General features: G+C 52.9%; 1 protein-coding gene across 6 annotated transcripts in view; it reads left to right on the forward strand.

Annotated features, from left to right (window-relative positions):
* ZNF592 (zinc finger protein 592) overlaps positions 1 to 24596 on the forward strand; it is a 59230-nt gene that overhangs the window by 25772 nt on the left and 8862 nt on the right. For 4 of the 6 annotated variants that reach the window (XM_086711642.1, XM_086711641.1, XM_086711640.1 and 1 more), the window contains 8 exons: positions 2988 to 5259; positions 12014 to 12192; positions 17715 to 17891; positions 18165 to 18324; positions 18439 to 18726; positions 18958 to 19070; positions 19631 to 19766; positions 21368 to 22798. In XM_086711642.1, the coding sequence (XP_086567768.1) occupies positions 3007 to 5259; positions 12014 to 12192; positions 17715 to 17891; positions 18165 to 18324; positions 18439 to 18726; positions 18958 to 19070; positions 19631 to 19766; positions 21368 to 21916 (3855 nt within the window). In that variant the 5' untranslated portion in view covers positions 2988 to 3006 and the 3' untranslated portion in view covers positions 21917 to 22798. Of the gene's footprint in view, positions 1 to 2987; positions 5260 to 12013; positions 12193 to 17714; positions 17892 to 18164; positions 18325 to 18438; positions 18727 to 18957; positions 19071 to 19630; positions 19767 to 21367; positions 22799 to 24596 lie in introns of those variants that run through there. The other 2 variants (XM_086711643.1, XM_086711644.1) reach the window with 1 other exon arrangement.

The following is a 24596-nucleotide window of genomic DNA, read 5'->3' on the forward strand; positions in this document are numbered from 1 at the left end:
CTTCTCCTTCCATCTCTTTTTTTTTTTTTTTTTCCCCCTCTAGACTGTAAAAAGTGGGGGTGGGAGGGGGAGGGGGAAGGAAATAAACGCACACAGACATCACAGAGGTGTTTCCTTACAGTTAGCACCATCCTGCATAGTGGGTGACTTGGTATTGGGGTGCCAGTGCTTTGCACAGTACCCAGTCCGTTCCCCTTGCTTATGGGCTCCTATTTCCAGGAGACAGTCGTTTGTGTCCAGGAACTTTATATCACATTTCAAAGAGATATTCTGCCAACCCATATTTAGTGTAGATAATTGGTATTTCACTTTATTATTATCTACCATAATTAGATATATTCCCAGAGCGGAAGGTATTTTTCATTTTCTGCAAGAACTCTCAAGTAGGCAGATATGTTTTGTTGGGGGTTGGGGGAGGGGCAAGAGACCAAAGCTGCGAACCTGTGGGTCCCAGGAGGTGGGAACAGATACACCTGTGCTATGCCACCTGCTCCCTCATGGTTCTAAGTATTCTCCCCCCCCCCCCCGTCACCCGCTGCCCTGTTTATATCCCACTTTTAAAATTATAAAAGCAATCTATCAGCACAAAAAAGAGTTTTGAAAAAATAACCCGCCAGTAATCCCACCACCCTACAAATTATTTTTCTCTTTCTTTTAATCTTGGCTCAACTGCATACTTAGTTTTACATGGCTATAGTCTAGCAGCACTTTTGTATTAAGTTTTTAGCTTAACTTTAAATTTGTATTAATAGCATTTTCTATTAATTTTTTAACAACACTGTAAGTAATTTTTTAAAAGTATATTTATCTATTTTGAGAGAGAGTTGGGGGAGGGAGGGAGGGAGAGAGAGGCAGAGAGAGGGGAGAGAGAGAATTCCAAGCAGGCTCCTTGCTGTGAGCGCAGAGCCCATTGTGGGGCTTGAACTCATGAACTGCGAGATCATGATCTGAGCCAAAATCAAGAGCTGGACACTTAGAACTGACCGAGCCACCTAGGTGCCCCAAGTAATTTTTTTTTTTTTTTTAATTTTTTTTTTTCAACGTTTATTTATTTTTGGGACAGAGAGAGACAGAGCATGAACGGGGGAGGAGCAGAGAGAGAGGGAGACACAGAATCGGAAACAGGCTCCAGGCTCTGAGCCATCAGCCCAGAGCCTGACGCGGGGCTCGAACTCACGGACCGCGAGATTGTGACCTGGCTGAAGTCGGACGCTTAACCGACTGCGCCACCCAGGCGCCCCAAGTAATTTTTTTTAAGATTTTTTCTTTTTAAGTAATCTCTACACCCACCATGGAGCTTGAACTCACAACTCTGAGATCAAGAGTTGCACTCTCCACTGACTGAGCCAGACAGGGGCTCCAACACTATTACTAGTTTTCCATGTTGCTATATGAATTTCTTTTTTTTTTTTTAATTTTTTTTTTCAACATTTATTTATTTTTGGGACAGAGAGAGACAGAGCATGAACGGGGGAGGGGCAGAGAGAGAGGGAGACACAGAATCGGAAACAGGCTCCAGGCTCCGAGCCATCAGCCCAGAGCCCGACGCGGGGCTCGAACTCACGGACCGCGAGATCGTGACCTGGCTGAAGTCGGACGCTTAACCGACTGCGCCACCCAGGGGCCCCTATATGAATTTCATAATTAGGATTTTTATTGGCTGCCATAGTAGTCTGTCAATGATTTAATCATTCTCTGTTCTCGGACATTTAGATTCTTGTGTGCGTGTTTGTCCCTTTTGTGTTGTTTTAATCATACTGCATATTTCCATATACAGCTTTTGGGAATTTTTGTTGTTAGGATAAGAACATGGGCCTTGGGGTCCCTGGACCCGAGGATTTGTCACGTAACTGGTTCTGTGCAGCTACTCTCCTGCTTGCTAAGAGTCATGTCTTTCTTCATCCAGACAGGTTTTCAGTATAAACGTGTAAGAAATGTGCAGGCAAGCGAGGCTCTGGGATGCCGAAGCAGACGCGGGAGTTGTGGGCTGAACAAGGGAGACGGTGGGGTTTTCCTTCCTCTTTCCAGCAGGTGGGAACCAGCTAGCTTCTGTTTCATCTGAGTGTGAGTGTCACAGTGATGTCCTGACAGAGGGCCTCTTTCCTAGGGCCCCGGGTTTCCTGTCACAGCAGTGCCATAGTTCTCCTTTTCCAGAGCATGAAGGAGACAGGTGGATCTTCTTGTCTTTGAGTATTAAGTTAAAATGAAATTTGGGGCTTCCCCAAGACCGTTCTCCAGCTCATCTGATGACCATGTGGTTGCTGTTTTGAGAGTCATCCTGCACCTCACATTTAGTGGTCCACTTACCAGCCAATAACAGTTTTAGGTGAAAATTACGGCAAGCAGACACTAACTAGAGAAAAAAGGGCCTGAGAGGTGATACAATTTGCTGGAGTTTATTTATGAGACAGCATACATCCTGGCAGTAGCAAATCATCTTAGATTTGACTGAATTCGTGCAACAAAAAACACAAAGCTATACAAAATTCATGATTAAATAGTAGGAGGCAAATTAGCAGAAGTCCTTGCCAAGTCTCATATATGAATCGGAAGATTTCTGAAGAAAGGAGGCGCTGAGCCATACCTTTGTTTTCTTGTTTTTTGTTTTAGTTTGTTTTTAGGTCTCGGTGATTGGGTTTTTACTAGCGCACGTGCTTAGGGAGTCATGCTGGTCCCTGAGAAATTGAGGGGGCGCGATACGAGTGCTTTCTCCTTTTGGCTATGCAACCAGCTAGGAATTTCCAGGTATTGATGTTTAGGGCCGGCCAGGTGGCCTTGTCACTGCGTGTAAACTTCTCTTTCCATCCGTCCCCCAATGTCCCCAGCATTTTGGAAACCTGTTGGGGTAAAACTCAGCCTGAGGTTCACGAGCGTGCACCCCGGCTGTGTGCGTGTGTGTTAGTGTGATGGGCGTGTGATGAAGATGATGCCGAACAGAGTCCAGGGGGACCCCGGGGATCACTGATCCTGTTCTGCTTCTGTTGTAGCCCCTGCCAGCATCCAGCCATGGGGGATATGAAAACTCCAGATTTTGATGACCTTCTGGCTGCCTTTGACATCCCAGACCCCACCAGCCTTGATGCCAAGGAGGCCATCCAGACCCCCAGTGAGGACAATGAGAGTCCTCTCAAACCCGCAGGCATGTGTATGGATGAGAGCGTGTCCTTGTCTCACTCAGGATCTGCCTCAGATGTGCCGGCCGTGAGTGTCATCGTCAAGAACACCAGCCGCCAGGAGTCGTTCGAAGCGGAGAAGGACCACATCGCTCCCAGCCTCCTCCACAATGGATTCCGGGGCTCAGACCTGCCTCCAGATCCCCACAACCTGGGTCACAACTGTGGGAAATTTGATTCAACTTTCATGAATGGAGACAGTGCCAGGAGTTTCCCCGGCAAGCTAGAACCTTCCAAGTCAGAGCCATTACCGACCTTTAACCAGTTCAGTCCAATCTCCAGCCCAGAACCTGAGGATGCCATCAAAGATAATGGGTTTGGAATGAAGCCCAAGCACTCTGACGGTTATTTTCCACCCCCTCCTGGGTGTGGGCCTGTGGGGGGCCCAGTCCTGGAGGCTCTGGCAAAGTTTCCGGTCCCAGAGCTGCATATGTTTGATCACTTTTGTAAGAAAGAGCCCAAGCCAGAACCTCTGCCCTTGGGGAGTCAGCAGGAACACGAGCGAGGTGGGCAGAAGGTGGGGGAGCCTCACAAGGAGCTGGATGCCAGTCGATTCTTTGGGGAAGCTTTGGAATTCAACAGCCACCCCAGCAACAGTATTGGAGAGCCTAAGGGGCTTGCCCTGGAGCTCGGCACCTGCTCGTCAGTCCCCCCTAGGCAGCGTCTGAAGCCAGCTCATTCCAAGCTGTCCTCTTGTGTCGCAGCCTTGGTGGCCCTGCAGGCCAAAAGAGTGGCCAGTGTCACCAAGGAGGATCAGCCTGGCCACACAAAGGAACCCTCAGGGCCCACTAAAGAGGGCTCCAAAGGCAGCCCCAAAATGCCCAAGTCACCAAAGAGTCCCCGGAGCCCCCTGGAGGCCACTAGAAAGAGTATCAAGCCCTCGGACAGCCCTCGGAGCATCTGCAGTGACAGCAGCAGCAAAGGCTCCCCTTCGGTGGCTGCCAGCTCCCCACCAGCAATTCCCAAAGTCAGGATCAAAACCATTAAGACGTCATCGGGGGAAATCAAACGGACCGTCACGAGGATCCTGCCGGACCCTGACGATCCCAGTAAGTCCCCCGTTGGGTCCCCTCTAGGGAGTGCCGTTGCCGAGGCCCCGAGCGAGGCGCCAGAGGATGAGGTCACGGCCTTGCCCGCGGTGGAGCGCTCTCCTGAGGCGGGCGCAAACGCTGGGAGCCCCCAGGGTGACAAGAAGGGGGACGAGAGCGCGCCGAAGGCCAGCGAATCTTCGTCTTCCTGCTGCAGCTCCGGGTCTCGGGCCCCAAAGGGGGCTGCCCCCGGCCCGCAGACGGGCAGGAAGCAGCAGCAGAGCGCGGCGCCTCAGGCGTCCGCGCCGGCCCCCGCCAGCCTCCTGCCCAAGGCCGTGCACCTGGCCAACCTGAACCTGGTCCCCCACAGCGTCGCCGCGTCAGTCACGGCCAAGTCCTCCGCGCAGCGGCGGAGCCAGCCGCAGCTCACCCAGATGTCCGTGCCCCTGGTCCACCAGGTGAAGAAGGCCGCCCCGCTGGCCGTGGAGGTCTTCAACAAGGTCCTCCACAGCTCCAACCCCGTGCCCCTCTACGCGCCCAATCTCAGCCCGCCCGCGGACAGCAGGATCCACGTGCCGGCCAGCGGGTACTGCTGCCTGGAGTGTGGGGACGCGTTTGCCTTAGAGAAGAGCCTGAGCCAGCACTACGGCCGGCGGAGCGTCCACATCGAGGTGCTGTGCACGCTGTGCTCCCAGACGCTTCTCTTCTTCAACAAGTGCAGCCTGCTCCGGCACGCCCGCGACCACAAGAGCAAGGGGCTCGTCATGCAGTGCTCCCAGCTGCTCGTGAAGCCCATCTCTGTGGACCAGATGTTCGCGGCCGCCCCCGCGAACTCCCCGGCCCCGGCCGCCCCCGCCGCCCCCGCCGCCCCCGCTTCCCCCAAACACGGCCCGGCTCCGGGCGGTGCGGGCCCGGCCCTTCCGGCTCTGCCGCTCTACCCGGACCCCGTGAGGCTCATCCGGCACGGGATCAAGTGTCTCGAGTGTCACAGGCAGATACGCGACTACATGGCCATGGCTGCGCATTTCCAGAGAACGACGGAGGAGACCGAGGGGCTGGTAAGCAGACCCTTCCTGCGCTGGCCGTCGGCCCCTGGTTTACACGAGCTCCATGATTGGGCATGGAGGAAAGCTCATTGATGCGGGGGCACTGGTGGCATCTTAGGAGTCTTAGAAGAGGACGTCTGGCCTGATGGTTAGTGACCCTCCTGAATGCATAGTGCTTGGTGTTTCTTGGGGGAAGGGTCCTCCCCCTCCCCCACCCACCCACCCCGGGGAGACTCTGAAGGTTTGCCCGCTGTATCTGTGGCCACTCAGCCCCCCCCTCCGCTGGGTGGGTCTCTGCTGGCGGCCCCCAGGTCCCTGGGAGGGGTCCACACAGTGTTCTCACGTGCCCGGAGGGCTTGGGGACGCGAGTGGGGGGCCTCGCCGCCCGGTACCACGCCCGTGCTCTCGGACCCACGTCACCCCTGAGCTGTTCCCCAGGGTCGGGCTGAGGAAGGAGAGTGGCCCGGAACGCAGGCCGTGGCAGAAGCTCCTGGGGCCTCTCGCTTCTGTGTCCTCCCAGTCCAGGAGAGCAGCCCCGCATACGTGCGTGTTCCAGCTCTTGACGAGAGTGGTGTTTGTCTGGGCTGTGTCGGTGGCTGTCTGTGTTCACGAGGCCCTGTGAAAGCAGGCCTCCAGACGTGCCTCCAGAAGGCTCTCTCCTTCCTCCTCCAGGTGACTCCCTTCACGACCTAGCCAAGCCCAGCCCCTCACCCAGCCTCCCTGAGCCAGGGCCACCGAGGCCTGGGAGGAGAAAAAGCAGCTCTTTCTACTTCAGCCCAGCAGGGGCCGCACACCTGTTTGGTGGCCCACGAGCTCTCCACGGGCGTTCCCAGTGCGCACTGTGCGCCCCGCCCCCCGCGGAGCACAGGGGTGCTGTGGGGGGTGGGGAGGGAGTCACACCCCTCCTCCAGGGCTTCCCGCGGCTCAGCGGGGGCAGGGCTCACCGCTGCTACGATGTGAGGCCGAGGCAGACGGAGGTTGGGGCTGACAGGCTTGTAGACGAGGTTGCACAGAGTGCCTGAGAGGGACTGACGCGGCGAGGAGGCGCCAGGCAGAGGGCGGGGGCCGTGGGGAGTGACAGGATGATTGAGTTGGACCCTGGAGAAGAGTCTGGAGGAGGGGGAGGGGCCGGGGTGTTCCGAGTACCGGGAACAAAGGTGCGGGAAAGTGCAAAGTGCGCTCAGCTCAGGGGCCGGAGGAGAGGAGTGGTGGAGTTTGGTGACCTGTGGACCTTCTGCAGCGCCCGGGGCGGGGCCAGCGAGGTGCTGTGGGGTGGCTGTTGTCTCTCCTCTGCGCCTTTTCCCCTCAGTTTGCATTCTGCTTCTGGTGAGTCCGATGGAGTGGGGCGACCCCGGCCCCTTTCCCCTGGGGCTTTGGTCTTCTGGCTGTCCCCACATGGCTGACTCGGGCCAGGACCTCTTCTTCTAGGTCGTGTGATCAGAACCATTTTCCGCAGAGTTCTGATGCTTGGTGTTTTTCCACACTGTTCTTCACCCGCCTTCTAAAATCCGTGCAGGAAGACGTCAGGGTATAGGATCCCCGGCTGACACCCTTCCCATCCTGCTTCTTCTGTGTGTCGCTCTCCTCTGGTGGGAGCTGGACCAGAGGTCCCCCGGAAAAGAAGGGAGAGGGTACCCAGGAAGGCTGTCGGGCTTCTCTCAGCCCAGCTCAAATCCCTCACGGGGAGTCCCGCCGTTAAGTGTGGTCTCCGAGTCTTAGGCAAAGGGTAAGGTTTGAGGTCTGGGATCCAAACCTAGCCTTGTTGGCTGGGGGACTTGAGTCTCCCGAGACAGTAGCCAGGCTTCCGGCCACATGCGGGGAGGGGGGAGACGGGCTTCACTCTGGGGCAGGAGCAGCAGGAGGGCCTTGCGAGCTCTCCCTGGGTGTGCCGGCCTCTGCAGGGGCCAGAGGGCTTCTGGTGTTCCACGTGGCCTTGTTGGGCAGGATGTCAGCACAGACAGACTATTTTTTCTTGGTCTTAAGCTTTTATGCAGCTATGGTATCATTGTCACCTCTAACAAAATGAATGACAGTTCTTTCATGTTGTCTAATACAAGTCCATATGCGAATTTTCCTTTTGTATCGAAAACTATCTTTTTATAGTCGGGCTCGTTTTGAATGGGGATCCAAACGTGGACCCACGTGTTAACATTCGTTTATGTCTTTTACATTTCTCACTCTAGAACAGCACCGTTTCCCACTCCACCCCACCAGACCCCCTCCCCCACTTACTTTTCATGTCCCTGATTTCCTGAAGAAACAGGTCCCTGGGCCCTGGGAATTTTCCAGGACAATTCTGGCTTTGACCGGTGCTTCCTCATACAATTAATTTGTTCTTCAATATGCCGTGTCTTATGGGGTAGACTAGAAATTGGCAGTTTTGAGGAGGGGGACTGCCGCGCCTTTTGTACTTCTTGACTTCAGGGAGGCACAGAGTCCTTGCCTGTCTCTGTTTTGACGATGCTCAGTATGACCAGTGAGTCCAGGTGGTGCTGTTCTGATCCCTTCGTTGTAACGTTCCCTATACTTCGTGTAATTATTTTAGTATCCATTAATAACTGCTCCTTGAGTCAGTCATTTTATTAGGAGTTGCGTAAGGATGTTTTTGTAATTTTATTATTTCTTTCTCAGTTGTTAGCTGGAGTTCTGTGTAAAGTATCTTTTCCTCTTTGATGAGGGCTATTTGGTTACCTTGAAATATAGTTTATGTTGGAAAATGGGATATATACTTAATTTGTTTCCCTTAGTTAACAGTATTTGCAGTAGTGAGTTGTTGCCCAAACAATCTCAAGTAGTGTGTTAAGATTTTCTGTTTTTTATTTTTTTAATGTTTGTTTATTTTTGAGTGGGGGGGGAGAGACAGTGTGAGCGGGGGAAGGGCAGAGAGAGAGAGGGAGAGAGGTTGGGGGAGACACAGAACGTGAAGCAGGCTCCGGGCTCTGAGCTGTCAGCACAGAACCCGACACGGGGCTCAAACTCACAAACCGTGAGATGATGACTTGAGCTGAAGTCAGATGCTCAGCCTACTGAGCCACCCAGGCGCCCCACGATTTTCTGTTATTTTAAAAAATTGTGGTAAAACACACATAGCCTAAAGTTTACCATCTTCACCCTTTTCTAAGTGTGCAGTTCCGTAGCATTAAGTACATTCACACTGTTGTGCAATCAATTTCCAGAACTTTTTTCATCTTGCAAAACTGAAACTCTATACCCATGAAACAACTCCACCTTCCCCCCTCCCACCTGCCCCTTGCAACCACCCTTCTATTTTCTGTTTCTATGAATTCAACTACTCTGTCCCTCGTACAAATGGAATCACACAGTACTGGTTTTGTCAGTTACCCAACTGACTTACTGCGCTTAGCATGGTGTCCTCAAGGCTTGGCTGTATTGTAGCACGTGACTGCGTTTCCTTCCTTTTTGAGGCTGCCTGGCCCTCCACTGTGTGTTTAGACCACCTCTGTCTCTCCGTTCATCCCCTGACGGCCGCTTGGGCCGCTTCCACCTCTTGGCTATCGGCAAGAACGCGGCCGTGAACATGGTGCACACACATCTTTCGGGGGTCTTGCTTTCCGTTCTTTTGGGTGTGTACACAGAAGTAGAATGGCTAGGGGGCACCTGGGTGGCTCAGTCAGTTGGACATCCGACCTCGGCTCAGGTTGTGATCTCACAGCTCATGAGTTCAAGCCCCACATCAGGCTGTATGCTGACAGCTCCAGCCTGGAGCCTGCTTCAGATTCTTTGTCTCCCTCTCTCTCTACTCCTCCCTCACTCATTCTCTGTCTCTCTCTGTCTCTCAAAAATAAACATTAAAAATAAAAATAAAAAAAAAACAAGTAGAATGGCTAGACCAGGGGCAAACCCTCTTTCAGAATTTTTACGGATCCCCGCCCCCTCCCCCCCCCAATGCCATTTTCCATGGCGGCTGCATCATTTCACGTTCCCGTCAACAGAGCACGAGGGTTCCAGTTTCTCCACATCCTCACCAACACCTTTTTCTGTTTTGTTTGTGTGTCTCTTTGCCTTTGACGGGAGGCATCCTAGTGGGTGTGAGGTGGCCTCCCCTGCTGTTGTCATGGAAGCAGTGGTTTTCACATGTTTGGTATGTTGGGGTCAGTCACTTTTCCACGTCTTTGGTTGTGGGGCCCCGTCAGGCTGGTTCCTGCACCCTCTGGACGTGAACTCGTAAAGCCTGAGAAGTTTCCTTACTTTCAGCCCCCAAAAGATGTACTGGGCACGTTTCTTGTGCTAAACTAGGAGTCGGCCATCCTTCTGAGGAACCAGGGTTCTTGAAGTGAGGAATGGTGCTTAGGAGTCCCCTTCTGGACGCCAGAGGTGCTCGCTGGGTACATCTGCTACTAGGCTTTTGCTGTGGCCTGAGCTAAGAAGTGTATGTTTTTTTTATTGTATGGTTGTTAGTATGTATGTATTTTTAAAGTTTTATTTCTTTAAGTAGTCTCTACACTCCACGTGGGACTTGAAGTCATGACCCCGAGATTGAGTCGTGTGCTCTACCAACTGAGCTGGCCAGGTGCCCCAAATTAGAGTTTTTACGTAACTGATTTTATACGGAAAATCTTGATTCCTCTGATTTTCCTACTACACACACATACACATAAATTTCAAAATATCAATACCAATATTATTTCTAATGTCAGAACAACTGAATAAAATTGAAGATGTGTTTCCAGTTCTTTTTGCTCTTAGATCACATTAAGATGTATAAGTCAATATGCTGTGTTTAAAATTTTTTGGACGTTTGTTTTTGGGGGGGGGGAGGGGCAGAGAGAGCGGGAGACACAGAATCTGAAGCGGGCTCCAGGCTCCGAACTATCAGTGCAGAGCCTGACGCGGGGCTCAGACTCACGAACTGTGAGATCACGGCCTGAGCCGAAGTTGGATGCTTACCCCACTGAGCCACCCAAGCGCCCCAATGCTGTGTTTTAAAGGTCACACTGGGAACAGTTATTTTTTTCTATGTGGTTATGTCACCAGCTTGATACATTGTTAGATTATTTAGTTTCTGATTTTCAATTTTTAGGGAATGCTTTTGTTTACTTAGTTTAATTTTTTATTATTTTAAAACTATGTAAAACATTTTTGTGATTCCAAACTTAAAAACTGTATGACAGAGTCCACCCTGAAGTCTTGCTTCTGTCTCTGTCCCTTTCACTCTGTTCCCTCCTGCCCCATATGTAACCATTTCTGTTCACTTTTGGTTTATCTCTCCATGGCTCTGTTTTACAAATACATATCAGTAGGTCTGTGCGTGTGCATGTGCGTGCGTGCGTGTGTGTGTGTGTGTGGGAGGTCATCTTCCTCCGTCTCTTACACAGAAGGGTGCAGCTTACTTATTTACTGTTCTACATCTAAAGTAATACTTAAAAAAATTTTTTAAAGCCTTTTTATTATGGAATGTCCCAAACACATATAAAAGTGGACAGAATGGCATAACGAACCCTGTATTAACAATTATCAATTCCTGGTCCATCTTGTTTTATGTATTTTCTAACCCCCCCCCCCCCCGGATTATTTTTAAACAAATGCCAGCATCACCATATCTATAATAGTTCAGTATGTATCTATAAAATATGAGGTTCCTCCCCCCAAACCATAGACATGATATCATCACATCTCAAAATTAATCATAATGATAATTTCTTCTTATTATCAGACTTTAATATTAAATGTCAAACTTCCCAATATTATCACCGAGTTAGTGTTCAAGTATCTCTGATTGTCTCATTTCTTTTACAGTTGGCTTGCTTGAATCAGGATCCAAATAAGTGCTCTACATTGCGATTTGAAAATTTCTCTTAAACTTCTTTTAATCTGTAACTTCCCTTTCTCTCTCTGTTTTTCCCTTGAAATCTATTTGTTGAAAAAACTGGGTGGTATGTCCTTTCGAGGCTCCACATTCTGGATTTTGCTTTTCCTGTCTTCCCCAACGACCTGGCCCTCTGAACAGCTCTGGGCCCAGGTCAGTGGCCGCCTCAGCAAGGAGCGAGTGCTGCGCCTTCCTTCCGACCCAGAAGGGCCCCTGCCTCGGGCGCCAGCTCAGTCTGCTGCTTCCCCCGGGCTGTGCCCACTAGAGGGGCTGTGCCCACGAGGGCGTCAGGGGGCGGCCGCAGGACTTTTCTCCCCCCAGGTTCTCTCCCGAGTCTGGGAGCAAAGGAGCCGTCGCCCGTCCTGCCCTTTCCTGCAGGTGTGTGTGGTCGGCTGTGGCTCAGGACACCCCTGAGCGGGCAAACCCGACCGAGGGAGTGGGCGCTGGCAAGGCCACTCGGCCGCCTGGCCCGGGGGCTTCCGAGAGCCAATCAGGTCTGCTCTGGAAGTCCCTGAATGGGCTAGCGGTGTCACGCAGGAACTGCCTCTGCTGAGCAAGGGCGGAGGCCCTGGCGTTTCTGGGAGCGTAGTGGGGTCTGAGGCTTTGGGAAGCGCCTTTGGCCTCTGGAGGGGAAAAGCTGGTCTTCTGCTCAGCCTGAGGGAAGAAACACTCGCAGTCCTAGAAGCGGGACTGGTCTGTGGGAATGTAGCGTCAGTCCTGTCTCTGACGAATAAGGTGAGAGGCGAAGCTTGCTTGGGCGACAGGTCGACACCTGTCACGAGGCCCAGGGGCCCCGAGTGTCCTAGGAGGGTGGGAGGAGAGCCTGGAGGGAGGAGGGGGCTGTTCTGACCCACGCTGCAGGGGAGCCAGACCGCGGTGCTTGGAGAGCCGTGAGCCTGCGGCACCTGCGTGAACGGCTTTCTTGGTGTTTTCTCTTAGACTTGCCAGGTGTGCCAGATGCTGCTGCCCAACCAGTGCAGCTTCTGTGCCCACCAGCGGATCCACGCCCACAAGTCCCCCTACTGCTGCCCGGAGTGCGGGGCCCTCTGTCGCTCGGCCTACTTCCAGACCCACGTGAAGGAGAACTGCTTGCACTACGCCCGCAAGGTGGGCTACAGGTGGGTGCTGCCCCGCGCTGCTCCTGCTCCTGGGCCAGAGCGTGCTCCAGCATGACCTTCGGTCTTCAGGGGCCTGGGATCCCACCTCATCAGACAGTGATGTTGATTGGAATAGAGACAGGCATTTTCATGTGGTAGAGAACAAGAAGAGAAAGGGGGACAAGAATAAAGAGCTAAAATTAAACATTAAAATGTAGCTTTAAAGGAGAAGTTTTGGCGAGATTAGTTTCACTTTTATTTATTTTTTAATGTTTATTTTTCGAGGGAGAGAGAGAGAGAGAGAGTGAGCAGGGGAGGGGCAGAGAGAGAGAGGGACACCCAGAATCCGAAGCAGGCTCCAGGCTCCGAGCTGTCAGCACAGAGCCCGACACGGGGCTCGAACTCAAGAACCGCGAGATCATGACCTGAGCGGAAGTTGGACGCCCAACTGACTGAGCCACCCAGGCGCCCCTCGTTTGCTTTTTAAAAGTATATAAAGTTGATTTGCTGATAAAGCTTCTGTGTTTGGCATATTAAATTTACAGTACCATCATGATAATACATTTTCTAATTGTCGTACTTCAGATGTTCTCAGTTTCCATTACCAAATGGAACTGCAAGACACCAAACCCAAAGAGCTCTGGTGTCTTTATGTTGACTAGTTTTTGTCAGTTTGTTAGAAACCAGCAAAACCTGATGATGGAAAAAGTGATCAGTCTCAAAGTAAAACCAAGAAAACTCTATTTTAAACTGAATCTCCCCGCCATGTGTCAAATAAATGTAGGCAAGAAGTCATTTTCAGGAAAAAGATCAAAATGGGGAAGAACACTCCCTCCCAGACTCATCGGTCTGTAACTTCTACATCAGCTCAGTCGGGCCCCCTTTACTGATTTATTGCATTTGAGAGTTTCTACATCTTCTGATGTGTTTACTTAATAACTTTCACATCTGAAAGTTAATTCGGCACCAATTTAGCAAGGTTTTCTTCTCTTTGGTAGTAAAAAAATATTGATTTAGTTAATTTAGTAACTTTCTTTCTGAGTACTTATTATTGCCTTTACTAGCATGCCAGACACTCAGGACCCAGGGGCTTCTGTCTGATGGGTCACAAAGCTGCCCAGGTGACTATAACTCAGAACGGGAAGTGCCCCAGGAGAGGAGCGGTCAGGACAGCCTCAGAGTGGAGATATTAGGAGGTTTTCAGGCCAAAGAAAAGGGGAGAGTGTCTCCGTGTGTTATCCAGCACAGAGAAGGTTACAGGGACCATGTGCCCTGTAGAGGGCATTTCTGTAGGGGGGGGCGGTGGAGATGAACTGGGCGGGGGAGGGGGAGAGAAAAGAGACTAGGGCATTGGAAGGGCCAGGCCCAGGCAAGACCTTGTATTCCTTGGCAGACGTTTAGACTTTCTCCAGGGGACAGTGAGGGGCTACAGATAGATTTGTAGCAGGGCGGTGGTCCCTGCAGGCCTGTGCTTCAGGAAGATCACTCTGGGGAGCTGACGTGTGTGCTCGAGAGGGGAGAGCCCGGAGGCTGGCTGAGGGGCGAGTGTGATAGTCCAGATGAAGCACCGAGCACTCCGGCTGTGGGGACAGAGAGAAGATGGGTCTGGGAAGGCTTTAGGGAGTAAAGCATTAGAGCTTGATGGGAGCTGGTAGACCGGGCTGAGAGTGGGGAGGGGCGAGTGGCGACTCTCAGGCTTCTGTCTTGGTGGAAGCATGTTGAAATGTGGACTAGTTTCTCGTGCACGTTAGGGAAGTGGAGAAGCTGCTGTGCCGGAGCAGACAGAGCAGGGGGTCACACAGCCCTCACCACCATGCTGCAGAGGAGCAGTGCTCGGCAGCTCCCAGCCCATTTTTGTTCTTATAAGTAATCTCTGCTCCCAAAGTGGGGCTCCAACTCGCGACCCCAAGATCAAGAGTTGTGTGCTCCACACAATGAGCCAGCCAGGCAGGCGCCCCCCGGGCCACATTGTTAAACTAAACACCTGAATGTGTGTTTTTACAGTGTGGTGTAACATTTGAAAACACCTTTCCAACTTTGACTTAAGCGTGTGCTGCTTGCTCCAAGATCAAATCCAGCCCAATAAAAATGCAAGCAATGCTTGGGTTTTTGTCCTTGAATCTTAAATCCAAGGCATTTCTAATAGCATATGGATTCATGGCTTTTTTTTTTTTTTTTTTGTCTCTTAATTCAATGTTTTGTTTTACTTTCTTCTGTAAGACTAAAAGGAAACATAGTATCTCAAAAGCAATTCAGTTTATCAAGCCTTCTTGTAAGGAACATCAGACACAAATGTAATGCGATTCAGCCAGGGCTTACTGACGGTTTTGACAGTAAAATCTTCGGTGATCCGTGGTTGAACTCAGAAGATGTGTATGCTAACATAGTATTCGTGGCACTTAAGATCTTCAACTATTCACATATATTTTTTGTATTATCTTTATTTAGACATAATTCACACACCATACAATTCACCCATTTTAAAGGGTGCAACTCAATGGTTTTTAGTATATTTACAGAGCTGTATAGTCACCACCACAGATTTTAGAACATTTTTATCATCCAAAAAGAAACTCTATATTCATAACCCTTCCATTCCCCCACCCCTAACACTACTTTATTTTCTGCCTCCTATATTTGCTTCTTTGGGACATTTCATAGAAATGGAATCATATAATATGAAGTCTTAGCCAAGATTCATGCATATTGTAATATATCAGCATTTCATTCTTTTTTTGTGGCTGAATGGTGTTCCATTGTATATGTATATACACCACAGTTTGTTCATCCGTTTACCAGTTGATGGGTACTTGGGTTTCCACCTTTTGGCTGTTACGAATAATGCCGCTGATGAACATTCACTTGTAAGTTATTGTGTGGACATATGTTTTCAGTTCTTTTGGGTATATACCTAGGACTAGAATACTTGGGTCAACTGCTAACTCTACGTTTAACTTTTTGAGGAGCTGCCAGACTGTTTTAAAAAATGGTTGCACCATTTTTATCTTCCTGCCAGCAGGGTAGGAGATTTTTGGTTTCTCTGCATCCTCACCAGCATTTGTTATGGTCTGACTTCTGATGGCCATCCCTGTGGGTATAAAGTGGTGTCTCGTTATGGTTTTGACTTGCATTTTCCTAATGGCTCGTGGTGTTGAGCATCTTTTCTGTTTGGTATTTGTGTATCTTCTTTGGAGAAATGTTGTTTTTCACATTTTTAAATTGGATTATTAATTGTCTTACTGTTGAGTTATAAGAGTTCTTTGTATACTCTGGGTAAAAGTCCCTTGTCAGATACATGATTTGCAAATATTTTCTCCCATCGTGTGGGTATTATATTTTTTAGTAAATTCTGAAAACGTACCTATGTTCCATTTCATTGGGTTTTACAATATTACTTTGTTTTGTATTATTTTTGCTTTTTCTTGAAGACATTGTCAAAGTCCTGTACATTTTGTATGTGTTTTATGTGTATGTATTTTATGTAAAAGGGATATATACATTATATACATATTTTAGAATTATATAAATTATTCTGCTCTTTGTTGAAAATTTGGAGAGCGACCAATGATGTCATAAAGGAGCAAATTTAGATTGTTCTTAATGATATGTCATTTTCTTATTTGTGATTATTAGGACAATTAAGTATTTTACTACTCTTTGTTTTTTCTAAAATTTTACATATTTCGCAACATATGATTCCATAATTATCTATGTTCTCTTAAAAAATTGGTGAAGAGCTGTGTTGTGGGGTCAGATTTGTCTTCTGAGTGCTTTTTCATCAATTTGTAAACCCTACTTGATTCAGTCTTTCACTGAAGCTGATGTATGTCCCTTTAAACCTTCATGTTTTTACTTTCATTGAGGTTTCTTTGAAGAATGTCTGTAAGGTAAATAGAATGGATTTTCCCTTGCATTTTTGAAGAGTATATTCCCCCTGCTGAAGTTTGGTCAAACTGCACAAATATGGTTACTTAAGATTCTTTCCACATGTCAGGTATACTCGGCCACTTTGGATGAATTTGGAAATGTGTGGACTTTTTTCCTCCTTATGATGCCTTATGGTATGGAAGTACTTCTGTGTGCTAGAAGTTGGTCACTATTTTGTTTAGCAGGAGAGAAAAGAAAATATAATTAAGTAGTTTGCATTAGAAACACTTAATTTAAAGAATGTACAGATTTACTAGTGAGTGCACCTCAGAGATCACTGCCAACAGCTTTCTGGTTCTTTGGGTTGCTTCTCGTAACTGATTAAGCTCGCAAAGGTGGTCCCATCTCCCGCCCACCCCCCTAAACGCACACAAAAGGATTCTGTGATGATTTATGTGGACTGTGAAAATGGGCTCACGTACTGGATTGAGGGGTTATATTTGGGAGCCAAAGAATTTTTAAGTGAAGCCATGTCCTTTTTTTCAGTAAAGCAATAGCCTCTCTTCTAGTGCTTACTGGGATGTCAGGGTTATGGGGTCAGGTAATACTGCAACGAAAGGAGGAAAGAAGTTACCTTGAGAGGAGTGGCTAGGAGCAGGGAAGATGTTTTCTCATGGAGGGGAGACCTGGGTGTGTGTCTAGGGACTGGAATGAATGCAGGATGCCATGGAGGTCACATGGTCCCGTGATCCCGAGAAAAGAAAAGGCGGTGTTTATAGAGAGAGGTTCTGAAGTTGGAAGTTTCAGAAAGCCTCCATTTCAGAAAAAATGGCCTAAGACTGTTCATACATTATAAAAGTGATATATTCACCCAACAAAGCTCAGGAAATACAGCCTGGGAGAAGAAGTAAAAAGTTATCCACTGTGCCACCCAGGAGACACTGTGACAGTCATGAGTCCCACAGTGCAGAATGGTACCAGCTACATCTGGCTGTGGAGCCCTTGACGTGTGGCCAGCGTGATTGGCCACTGTGTCTTATTTTATTTTATTTAGATCCGCTTGCCATGTGGCCAGTACAGCGTAGAGCGTTCCCGCCGCCACTGAAGCTCCCCGGACAGGCTCTGGAGGGTTCTGTCCTGGGCTTTGAGGGCTGTGTGTTTGAATGTGCTTGTTGCCATGCTGAGCGCCGCATTTCTAGCTGCACTTTTTATTAAGTGGCCGTCCCTGCACGTTGGGTACCAGCCTGTGGGAAGGCACAGGCTTCCTGTAGCCTCCTCCCGAAGTTTCCCTTGGACCCCTGCCGTCGTGTCACACTTCAAAGGATGCTGTTTATGTCATTTTGGAACCATTCCTCTCCCTCTCCGTTCCCGCCAGCTTCTCTCAGCTGGGCTCAGATGTTTGGTTTGCAGAAGCATAGCCTGTGGCCAGTGAGGGGAGGGGCGGGTTTCTCCCCCCTTCTCTACCAGGCATAGCCTTGGGCTTGGGTGTCCTGGGTGACCGCACTGTGCCACATGGCAGCAGGCAGGCTCTCAGGACATAGGTGTGGAGGATGGAAGACAGTGCCCAAGGGAGGGGGACACAGAGAGTCCCGGAGATGGCTCTGTCCCTGCTCTCCATCCCTCCCTTACCAGCGCTGCTTCTGGGTCTGACACCCCCGCCCCCTCCTGTCATCCAGGTGCATCCACTGCGGGGTCGTCCACCTGACCTTGGCCTTGCTGAAAAGCCACATCCAGGAGCGACACTGCCAGGTTTTCCACAAATGTGCATTCTGCCCCATGGCCTTCAAGACTGCCAGCAGCACCGCGGACCACAGCGCCTCTCAGCACCCCACCCAGCCCCACAGACCCTCCCAGTGAGTGCAGCTCCAGGGTCAGCAGGCCCGTGGGGTGGAGCTCAGTGGCCTAGGTGCTACGGCGGGGGGAGGTTCCGGGACGGACCAGGGAGCCGGGGCTGGCGGGAGAGGCGCCTGGAGGTCACTGAAGACATCCTGAGGCAGGGGAGTATCCACATCGGCTCAGAGTAGTGTTTCCCCGGAGTGGACCCCATTTCAGAGAGAGCACAGTGGGGGTGGAGGTTGTGTCCACAAGAGCCTGGCCACCTCACGCCCCGGGGCTTGTCTCGTCAGGCTCATTTATAAGTGCTCCTGTGAAATGGTCTTCAACAAGAAGAGACACATTCAGCAGCATTTTTATCAGAATGCCAGCAAGACGCAGGTGGGCGTCTTCAAGTGCCCTGAGTGCCCACTGCTGTTCCTGCAGAAGCCGGAGTTGATGCAGCACGTCAAGGTGGGGTGCCCTAGGGAAGGAGGCTGGGGAGGAGGACGCGCGCCTCAGGCCGGGGGGTCTGATTCTGTGCACCTTTCCCCTCGCCCAGTTAGTAATCGCTCTCCCCATCCCCAGAGCACCCACGGTGTTCCCCGAAACGTGGACGAGCTGTCCAGCCTCCAGTCTTCATCGGACACGGCTTCGAGCCGGCCTGGCTCTCGAGTTCCCACCGAGCCCCCGGCCGCCAGCGTGGCCGCTCGGGGCAGCTCCCTGCCCTCCGGCCGCTGGGGCAGGCCCGAGGCCCATCGCAGGACCGAGGCCAGGCCCCGGCTGAGGAACACTGGCTGGACCTGCCAGGAGTGTCAGGAGTGGGTTCCTGATCGGGAGAACTACGTGTCCCACATGAAGAAGAGCCACGGTCGGGTCAGTGTCGTCACATCGTCACAATGCAGTGCCAGACTCTCTGGACGTCTGTGGGCTCAGAGCCCCCTTGTGTGGCTGACCCCTTAGGGTTCCTGGTGCTTGGGGCAGGGTGGGTACCACAGATCCCGAGGTCTTTGGGGCACCCCCTTTCTGCCTGCATCACCCGAGTAGAAAGATATACCCAAAACCGTCTTACGGTTCTGATGCTTTGCATCCCGTCATCTCCCGTAGACGTTGAAGCGGTACCCGTGTCGGCAGTGTGAGCAGTCCTTCCACACCCCCAACAGCCTGCGCAAACACATCCGCAACAACCACGACACCGTGAAGAAAGTCTACACTTGCGGGTGAGTCCCTGGAGGTGGGAGCCGGGAGGCCCGAAATTCAAAAAGTCTGTCCAGGGCTTTTCTCTGCTGTGAGATCAGGGGTCGGAAGCAAGATGATACGAGCGGGTTTCTAATGGGAAAACGCTGTGGCTAAGTTAGAAGGCAGGGCTGGTAGGGAACCAGCTTCTAGAACCTACTGGCCCCTGAGCCCTCCCCCTTCGTACCTCCCTGACCCTGGGCTGCACTGCCCGCTGCTCTGACGGAGGGCTGGTGGTGTCACTGTGCCCCGTCTGGCCGAGAGGCTTCCGCATCGTGTCTGTGCTTCGGGACATAGCCTGGCCTCTTCCTTGCTGACCTGGCTTAGGGCCAGCACATATATTGTGAGACCTGCTGTTGTTGTCTGCCACCTTGGCCGGCTCGTCAGCTGACCTTCTCTGGGAGCCCAGCACCGCCCAGCCAGCCCGATGACCACCCAGCCAGCTCTCTGCCTGCTCCAGACTGTCCCCTGGAGCCAGGAGCAGCTTCAGCTCCTGCCAGGGGTGCTCGGAGCCTGTCCTCTTACACAGTCTCTTCGGCTGCAGGTACTGCACAGAGGACAGCCCCAGCTTTCCTCGGCCCTCCCTTCTGGAGAGCCACATCAGCCTTATGCATGGTATCAGAAACCCTGATTTGAGCCAGACGTCCAAAGTCAGACCTCCGGGTGGACATTCCCCTCAGGTGAGTGCGGGGGCCCCTGCCCCTGGAGGCGCCTGCTCAGTGAGCCCCCTGAGCTGCAGGGCCAGCAGGAGGGCTCCGGGGAGCAACCAGCAGCCACAGCTTCCCTCAATGTAGGCCATTCTCTAGTCATGCGTGACCCACCTGGGGACTGCATGCAGGTAAAGGACAGGGACAAAGATCTGTGAGACCGCCCATCAGCCTTTTGTTCCCGTGGTTTCCCTGTCACTGGGATGCTTTCCTCAGCTGTGTGTCATGTTGTGTGGACACTGGAGTGCGTTCACACTCACTGTCCTGTTTCTGCCCCACTAGTCCTGGGTCAGGGGGAAGGGCAGGGCTGCCTGTCAGGCGAGGATGGCAGTGAGTGTCTCTCTTACACACACACACACACACACACACACACACACACACACACACACACAGTCGTTGTGGGAGGGGCTGGGTGCAGACCCCTGCTAGCCTGGGCCCTCGTCCCGTGACCTTGCCCCCATTTCGTGCCCTATTCCCATTATTTCTTCTGAACTTCTAGAACCGCTTGGTTCCCCTCCACTGTAGGCCCTTCCTGCTCCATGGTGGGGAGGGCTGCTTCTCAGAGGGTCAGGCATGTCGGGGGGAATTTGAGAGCCGCCTGGACTTCCAGGGCGTTCCTTCTCGGCCACTCAGGGAGGGCGTTGGTCGGCAGGCCCTTCCGCACAGAGCAGGTGGGGTGTCAGTTGACATTCTGGCAACATCTGCCTGTGATTAAAACGCACACCCCCCTCCAAATGCACGTGCCCTTGGAGCCATCATTCCGTCCCTAGGGTTTGTCCGCCCTGTAGCTTCGGCCTCGTGCCTGAGGAGGTGTGTGCAAGGATATTCGCTGCGGGGCTGTGTGCAGTGATAATGACGGGACACAACCGAATGTCTGCCAGCGGGGACGCTTTGTCATTGCCAGTGTTAGAGGAAGGAAGCCTCTGTGTATGCCCTCATGCAGATGATGGCCAACGCATGTGATTAAGTAGAAAAAGGGGGAGGAAGAGTGTGCATGTAGTGCTATCATTTTGTAGAAAACAACAGTTTTTTTTAAAAAACTTTTTGTAATGTTCATTTGTTTTGAAAGAGAGGGAGAGAGAGAGAGAGACAGAGAGCACGTGGGGGGGGGGAGGGGACAGAGAGGGAGAGATCGACGTGGGGCTCCATCTCATGAATCTTTAGATCATGGCCTGAGCAGAAACCAAGAGTTGATGCTTAGCTGACTGAGCCACCCAGGTGCCCCAAAGATGACAGTTTTATCTTTGTGCACACAGAGACTCTCTCTTAGAGGGGCCTCAGAAGCCAGGTGGCAGGGTGTTCTGTGGAGAGCAGAGAACATGCCCCTCCCGTGTCTTTGGAATGTGGGGCCGCACACATACGTTACATTAGACAAAGCACCAGCCAACAGAAAAACCTGAAAGAAACCAGATCTAAACCCGGTTCGGGGCCAGGGCGAGCCTGGCCTGGGGGGGGACGTGTTGGGGGGGCGCGGGGTGATTCTGCGAGTGCGGGGGCTGAGCCGTTCAGGTGTGCGGCTCAGCTCTGGGGCCCGGGCTGGGCTGGGACCCCACTCACCCTGCCTCCCCCTCCAGGTGAGCCATCTGAAAAGACCGGGCAGCGGAGCCGGGGACGCTCCGGGCACCAGCAATGGCGCGGCCGTCTCTTCCACCAAAAGGCACAAGTCCCTGTTCCAGTGTGCGAAATGTAGCTTTGCCACAGACTCGGGGCTCGAGTTTCAGAGCCACATACCTCAGCACCAGGCGGACAGCTCCACGGCCCAGTGTCTTCTCTGCGGCCTGTGCTACACCTCTGCCAGCTCCCTCAGCCGCCACCTCTACATCGTCCACAAGGTGAGAGACCAGGAGGAGGAGGAGGAGGAGGAGGAGGAGGACGACGACGACGACGTGGAGGCGGTGGCGGAGGCTGCGGAGGCCGCGGAGCCAGAGGAGGGCTCCGGGGAGGAAGTGTCCATGGAGACCAGGGAGAACGGACTGGAAGAAGGTGCCGGAGAGCCTTTGTTGGGCGACACAGAGGCGAGGTCGCCAGGCCCGGCTTCTGAGGAGGACGGAGCCCAGGACGCTCAGAGTCAACCACAGGCCTCTCAGGACCAGGACAGCCACGCTCCGTCCCCTCAGGTGTGACCGGAGGTGTGGCAGCGTGCGTGGCCGGAGGGGTGCCCCGGGCGTCCTCCGTGTGCCATGGGGACGGTGGGAGATACGAGGCTCTGCCCCGGTGTGCCCTGGAGCAGTGCCCGCCCTGAGCTGTGGGGTCTGGGTGTCCCCCAGCCCCGGGCAGTGTGCGGTCACCCGGGACCCTGACAGCTCTGAATTTGCTTCTGTTATTTATGGCTTTGTGCTGCTTCTTGGTACCCCAGCTCTTGTCTGTGTCCTTCCAACCCCAGGCCGCGTACGTGGCCCGGCCCCAGCGCCGTCGTCTTGGCCTGAAACCCCTGGGCGCTGTGCTCTTCCGGGAGGTCCCCGCCCGCTGCCTGCAGCCAGGGCTCTCCTGGGAGCTCTCGCGGGCTGCAGACGGGCCGCTCTGCTTCCTGCCAGCGGAGCCGGAGAAGGGGGTGAGGCTGCCGGCGCGGTCCTTCCTGGGGAGCTCCGCCCGGGCTGGCCTGCGGAGGGCCCTCAATCACCCTGCCCTTCCTTCCTGTCTTCTCGGATTCTTTTCCCCCAAAAACGGTCCTGGAGAATTGTCACCCGGGCCCCTCCTGTCTGTGCGGGTGGGAGAAGGTTGTGCAGCACACTGGTGTTTGGATCCCGGGAGGGCAGGCGCCGCGGTCCAGGCAGGCAGGCACCGAGAGGCACACCCCCTTCAGAAGGAGCCGTGTGCCCCTGTTCTGCTGCTGTTCCGCCTTTCCTGACAAGTGGGCTTGGGGGCACACGGACACTGGGATCTTTGTACTCTCGCTCCTGTGCCATTAGAGAGGCCGCCGCTCCGGGCAGGCCGGCCCCTCCTCCTCCTGGCTATACTCATGTTGCTCAGACTATATTTCAAATAAAAACTCTTCTTACCATGCAGGTGGGCTCTTGTATTCCTCTTCAGGTGAGCCTGGCCCTACCCTGCTGCGTGTAAGAGTCTCTCCCACACTTCTGTCACTGTCCCATCTCTAGGGGAGAGCAGTGTCCTGCCGTCCCAGGAAGGTCCTCCCCAGATTCTTGGAGCCGTGGTTAGGAAAGCAGCGGCTCGGAACTTGGTCCTCTAGAAACCTTGCAAGGGCGTGAGGGGAGGGTCTTTGTACTGGTCAAGCGTCACCTGCAAGGCCTCCCCGGGGTCAGCAGCCTTGGCATTAGGGCCCACTGAAATGTTCTGGGCGCCTCTCTCTTTCCTACAAACCGGTGGCTGTGGGGCGGGGCGGGGTGGGGGGGGGAGATGTTCTGTAGTTATCTTGTGTTCGGGAGGCCTTGCTGTTGCTGCTGCCACAGGGACCTCTCTGGTGTGGAGATTTGGGATCAGACGGGAGGCTGGGCCGTCTTCACTGCTGGCAGAGTCGGGGCCCTGTGGAGGTGACCTCTGAGCTCTCACCCATCCCATGGCTGCAGCCCTGCATGGCCGGGGTGTGGGGCTGGTCCGGCGGCGTCCATTGCAGCAGAGGGAGGCGGGTGCTGGCTGAGTTCTTACAGGTGCTCTTTCAAGGGAGGCACTATCAGTTGTCGGATAAATACGCCTGACCTTTTCACAATTGAAAAAAAGTACATTTTCTGTCAGATCCCAGTGGAAATGCGAACGGCACGGGGCACCGCTAAGAGCCCGCCTCCGTTTCAGACCCTGCCGTCCCTGCTTCCCAGGCAGGCAGTGAGGCAAGCTGGGCCCGATCCGGCCACCTGCAGACGCTGAGGCCACCCCACGTGGGCTGTCATCCCTTTCCTGGTTCCGCTGCGGGGCCCGCCCTGCCCCCCATGGTCCATTCGCAGGGACGGATCACAGAGGAGGCCCTGAGAAGGGTTTGACATGGATTGTTGCCTCTCTTCCCGCTCAGAAATAGCGGTGGGTGGAGTGGGGGAGGGGGTAGTGACCTCGCAGCCTCGACGACCACCTGTCCTGACCCACATCCAGCTCTCTTTCCCGGGAGCGGTGTGGGGTGAAAAGACCGACCTCCTCGCCGGGAAGCCTGGGCCACAGCCTGGGTTCCGCCCCTAATCGGCTCTTAGCAAACCCACCCCCCTTCCAAATAGTCCTGGTGACTCCCCTCCATCTCGCTTCACAGGCCTTTGTGGGATGAGGAGTGTGGGACCTTTTCTAAGTTTGTGAAACACTATATGAACGTAAGGGATTCTTGCCTTTAGGGCATGGAGGGTGGGGCGCACCCCACCTGCTGTTCAGGCTTGGATGCGGACGGTCAGCGATAACTTGCGCGGGACACGTATCCATCATGTAGCAACGGTGACGGCGATGGCACTTCAGACCCTGCTAGCGCGCCCCGCATCTTGCCAAATACTTTCCGGTGGTTTCCATTTAGTCCTCACGAGGATCTCACAGAAAGAAAACCGAGGCTCCGAGAGGTCAAATAACCCGCTGGGCCGCCTGTAAGTGCTGGTGCCGAGTCAAGCCCGCGGGATCCTCAAGTCCACGGTGTCAATCCCTGTGCCTCCTCAGTGCCCCGGCTGCTTTGGCTGGCCACCAGCTCAGTGGCACTCCGCAGCCACCCACACACCTGCCTTCCTACCTCCCCTGTGGTCGGGTAGCCCACGGAGCGCCAGGTTCTCTTTGCAGTCAGTCTGTGCCAAGTCACCCCAAGGAGAGCCCTGCGCGAAACTTCCGTGCGTGACGCTCTGCAGCCCGGGCAGTGTTTCCCTGACCTTCCATTCACATTGGGGT

Source organism: Puma concolor, chromosome B3 (assembly GCF_028749965.1).
Source record: "Puma concolor isolate L17-30 chromosome B3, mPumCon1.1.hap2, whole genome shotgun sequence".
Classification (NCBI taxonomy): domain Eukaryota; kingdom Metazoa; phylum Chordata; class Mammalia; order Carnivora; family Felidae; genus Puma; species Puma concolor.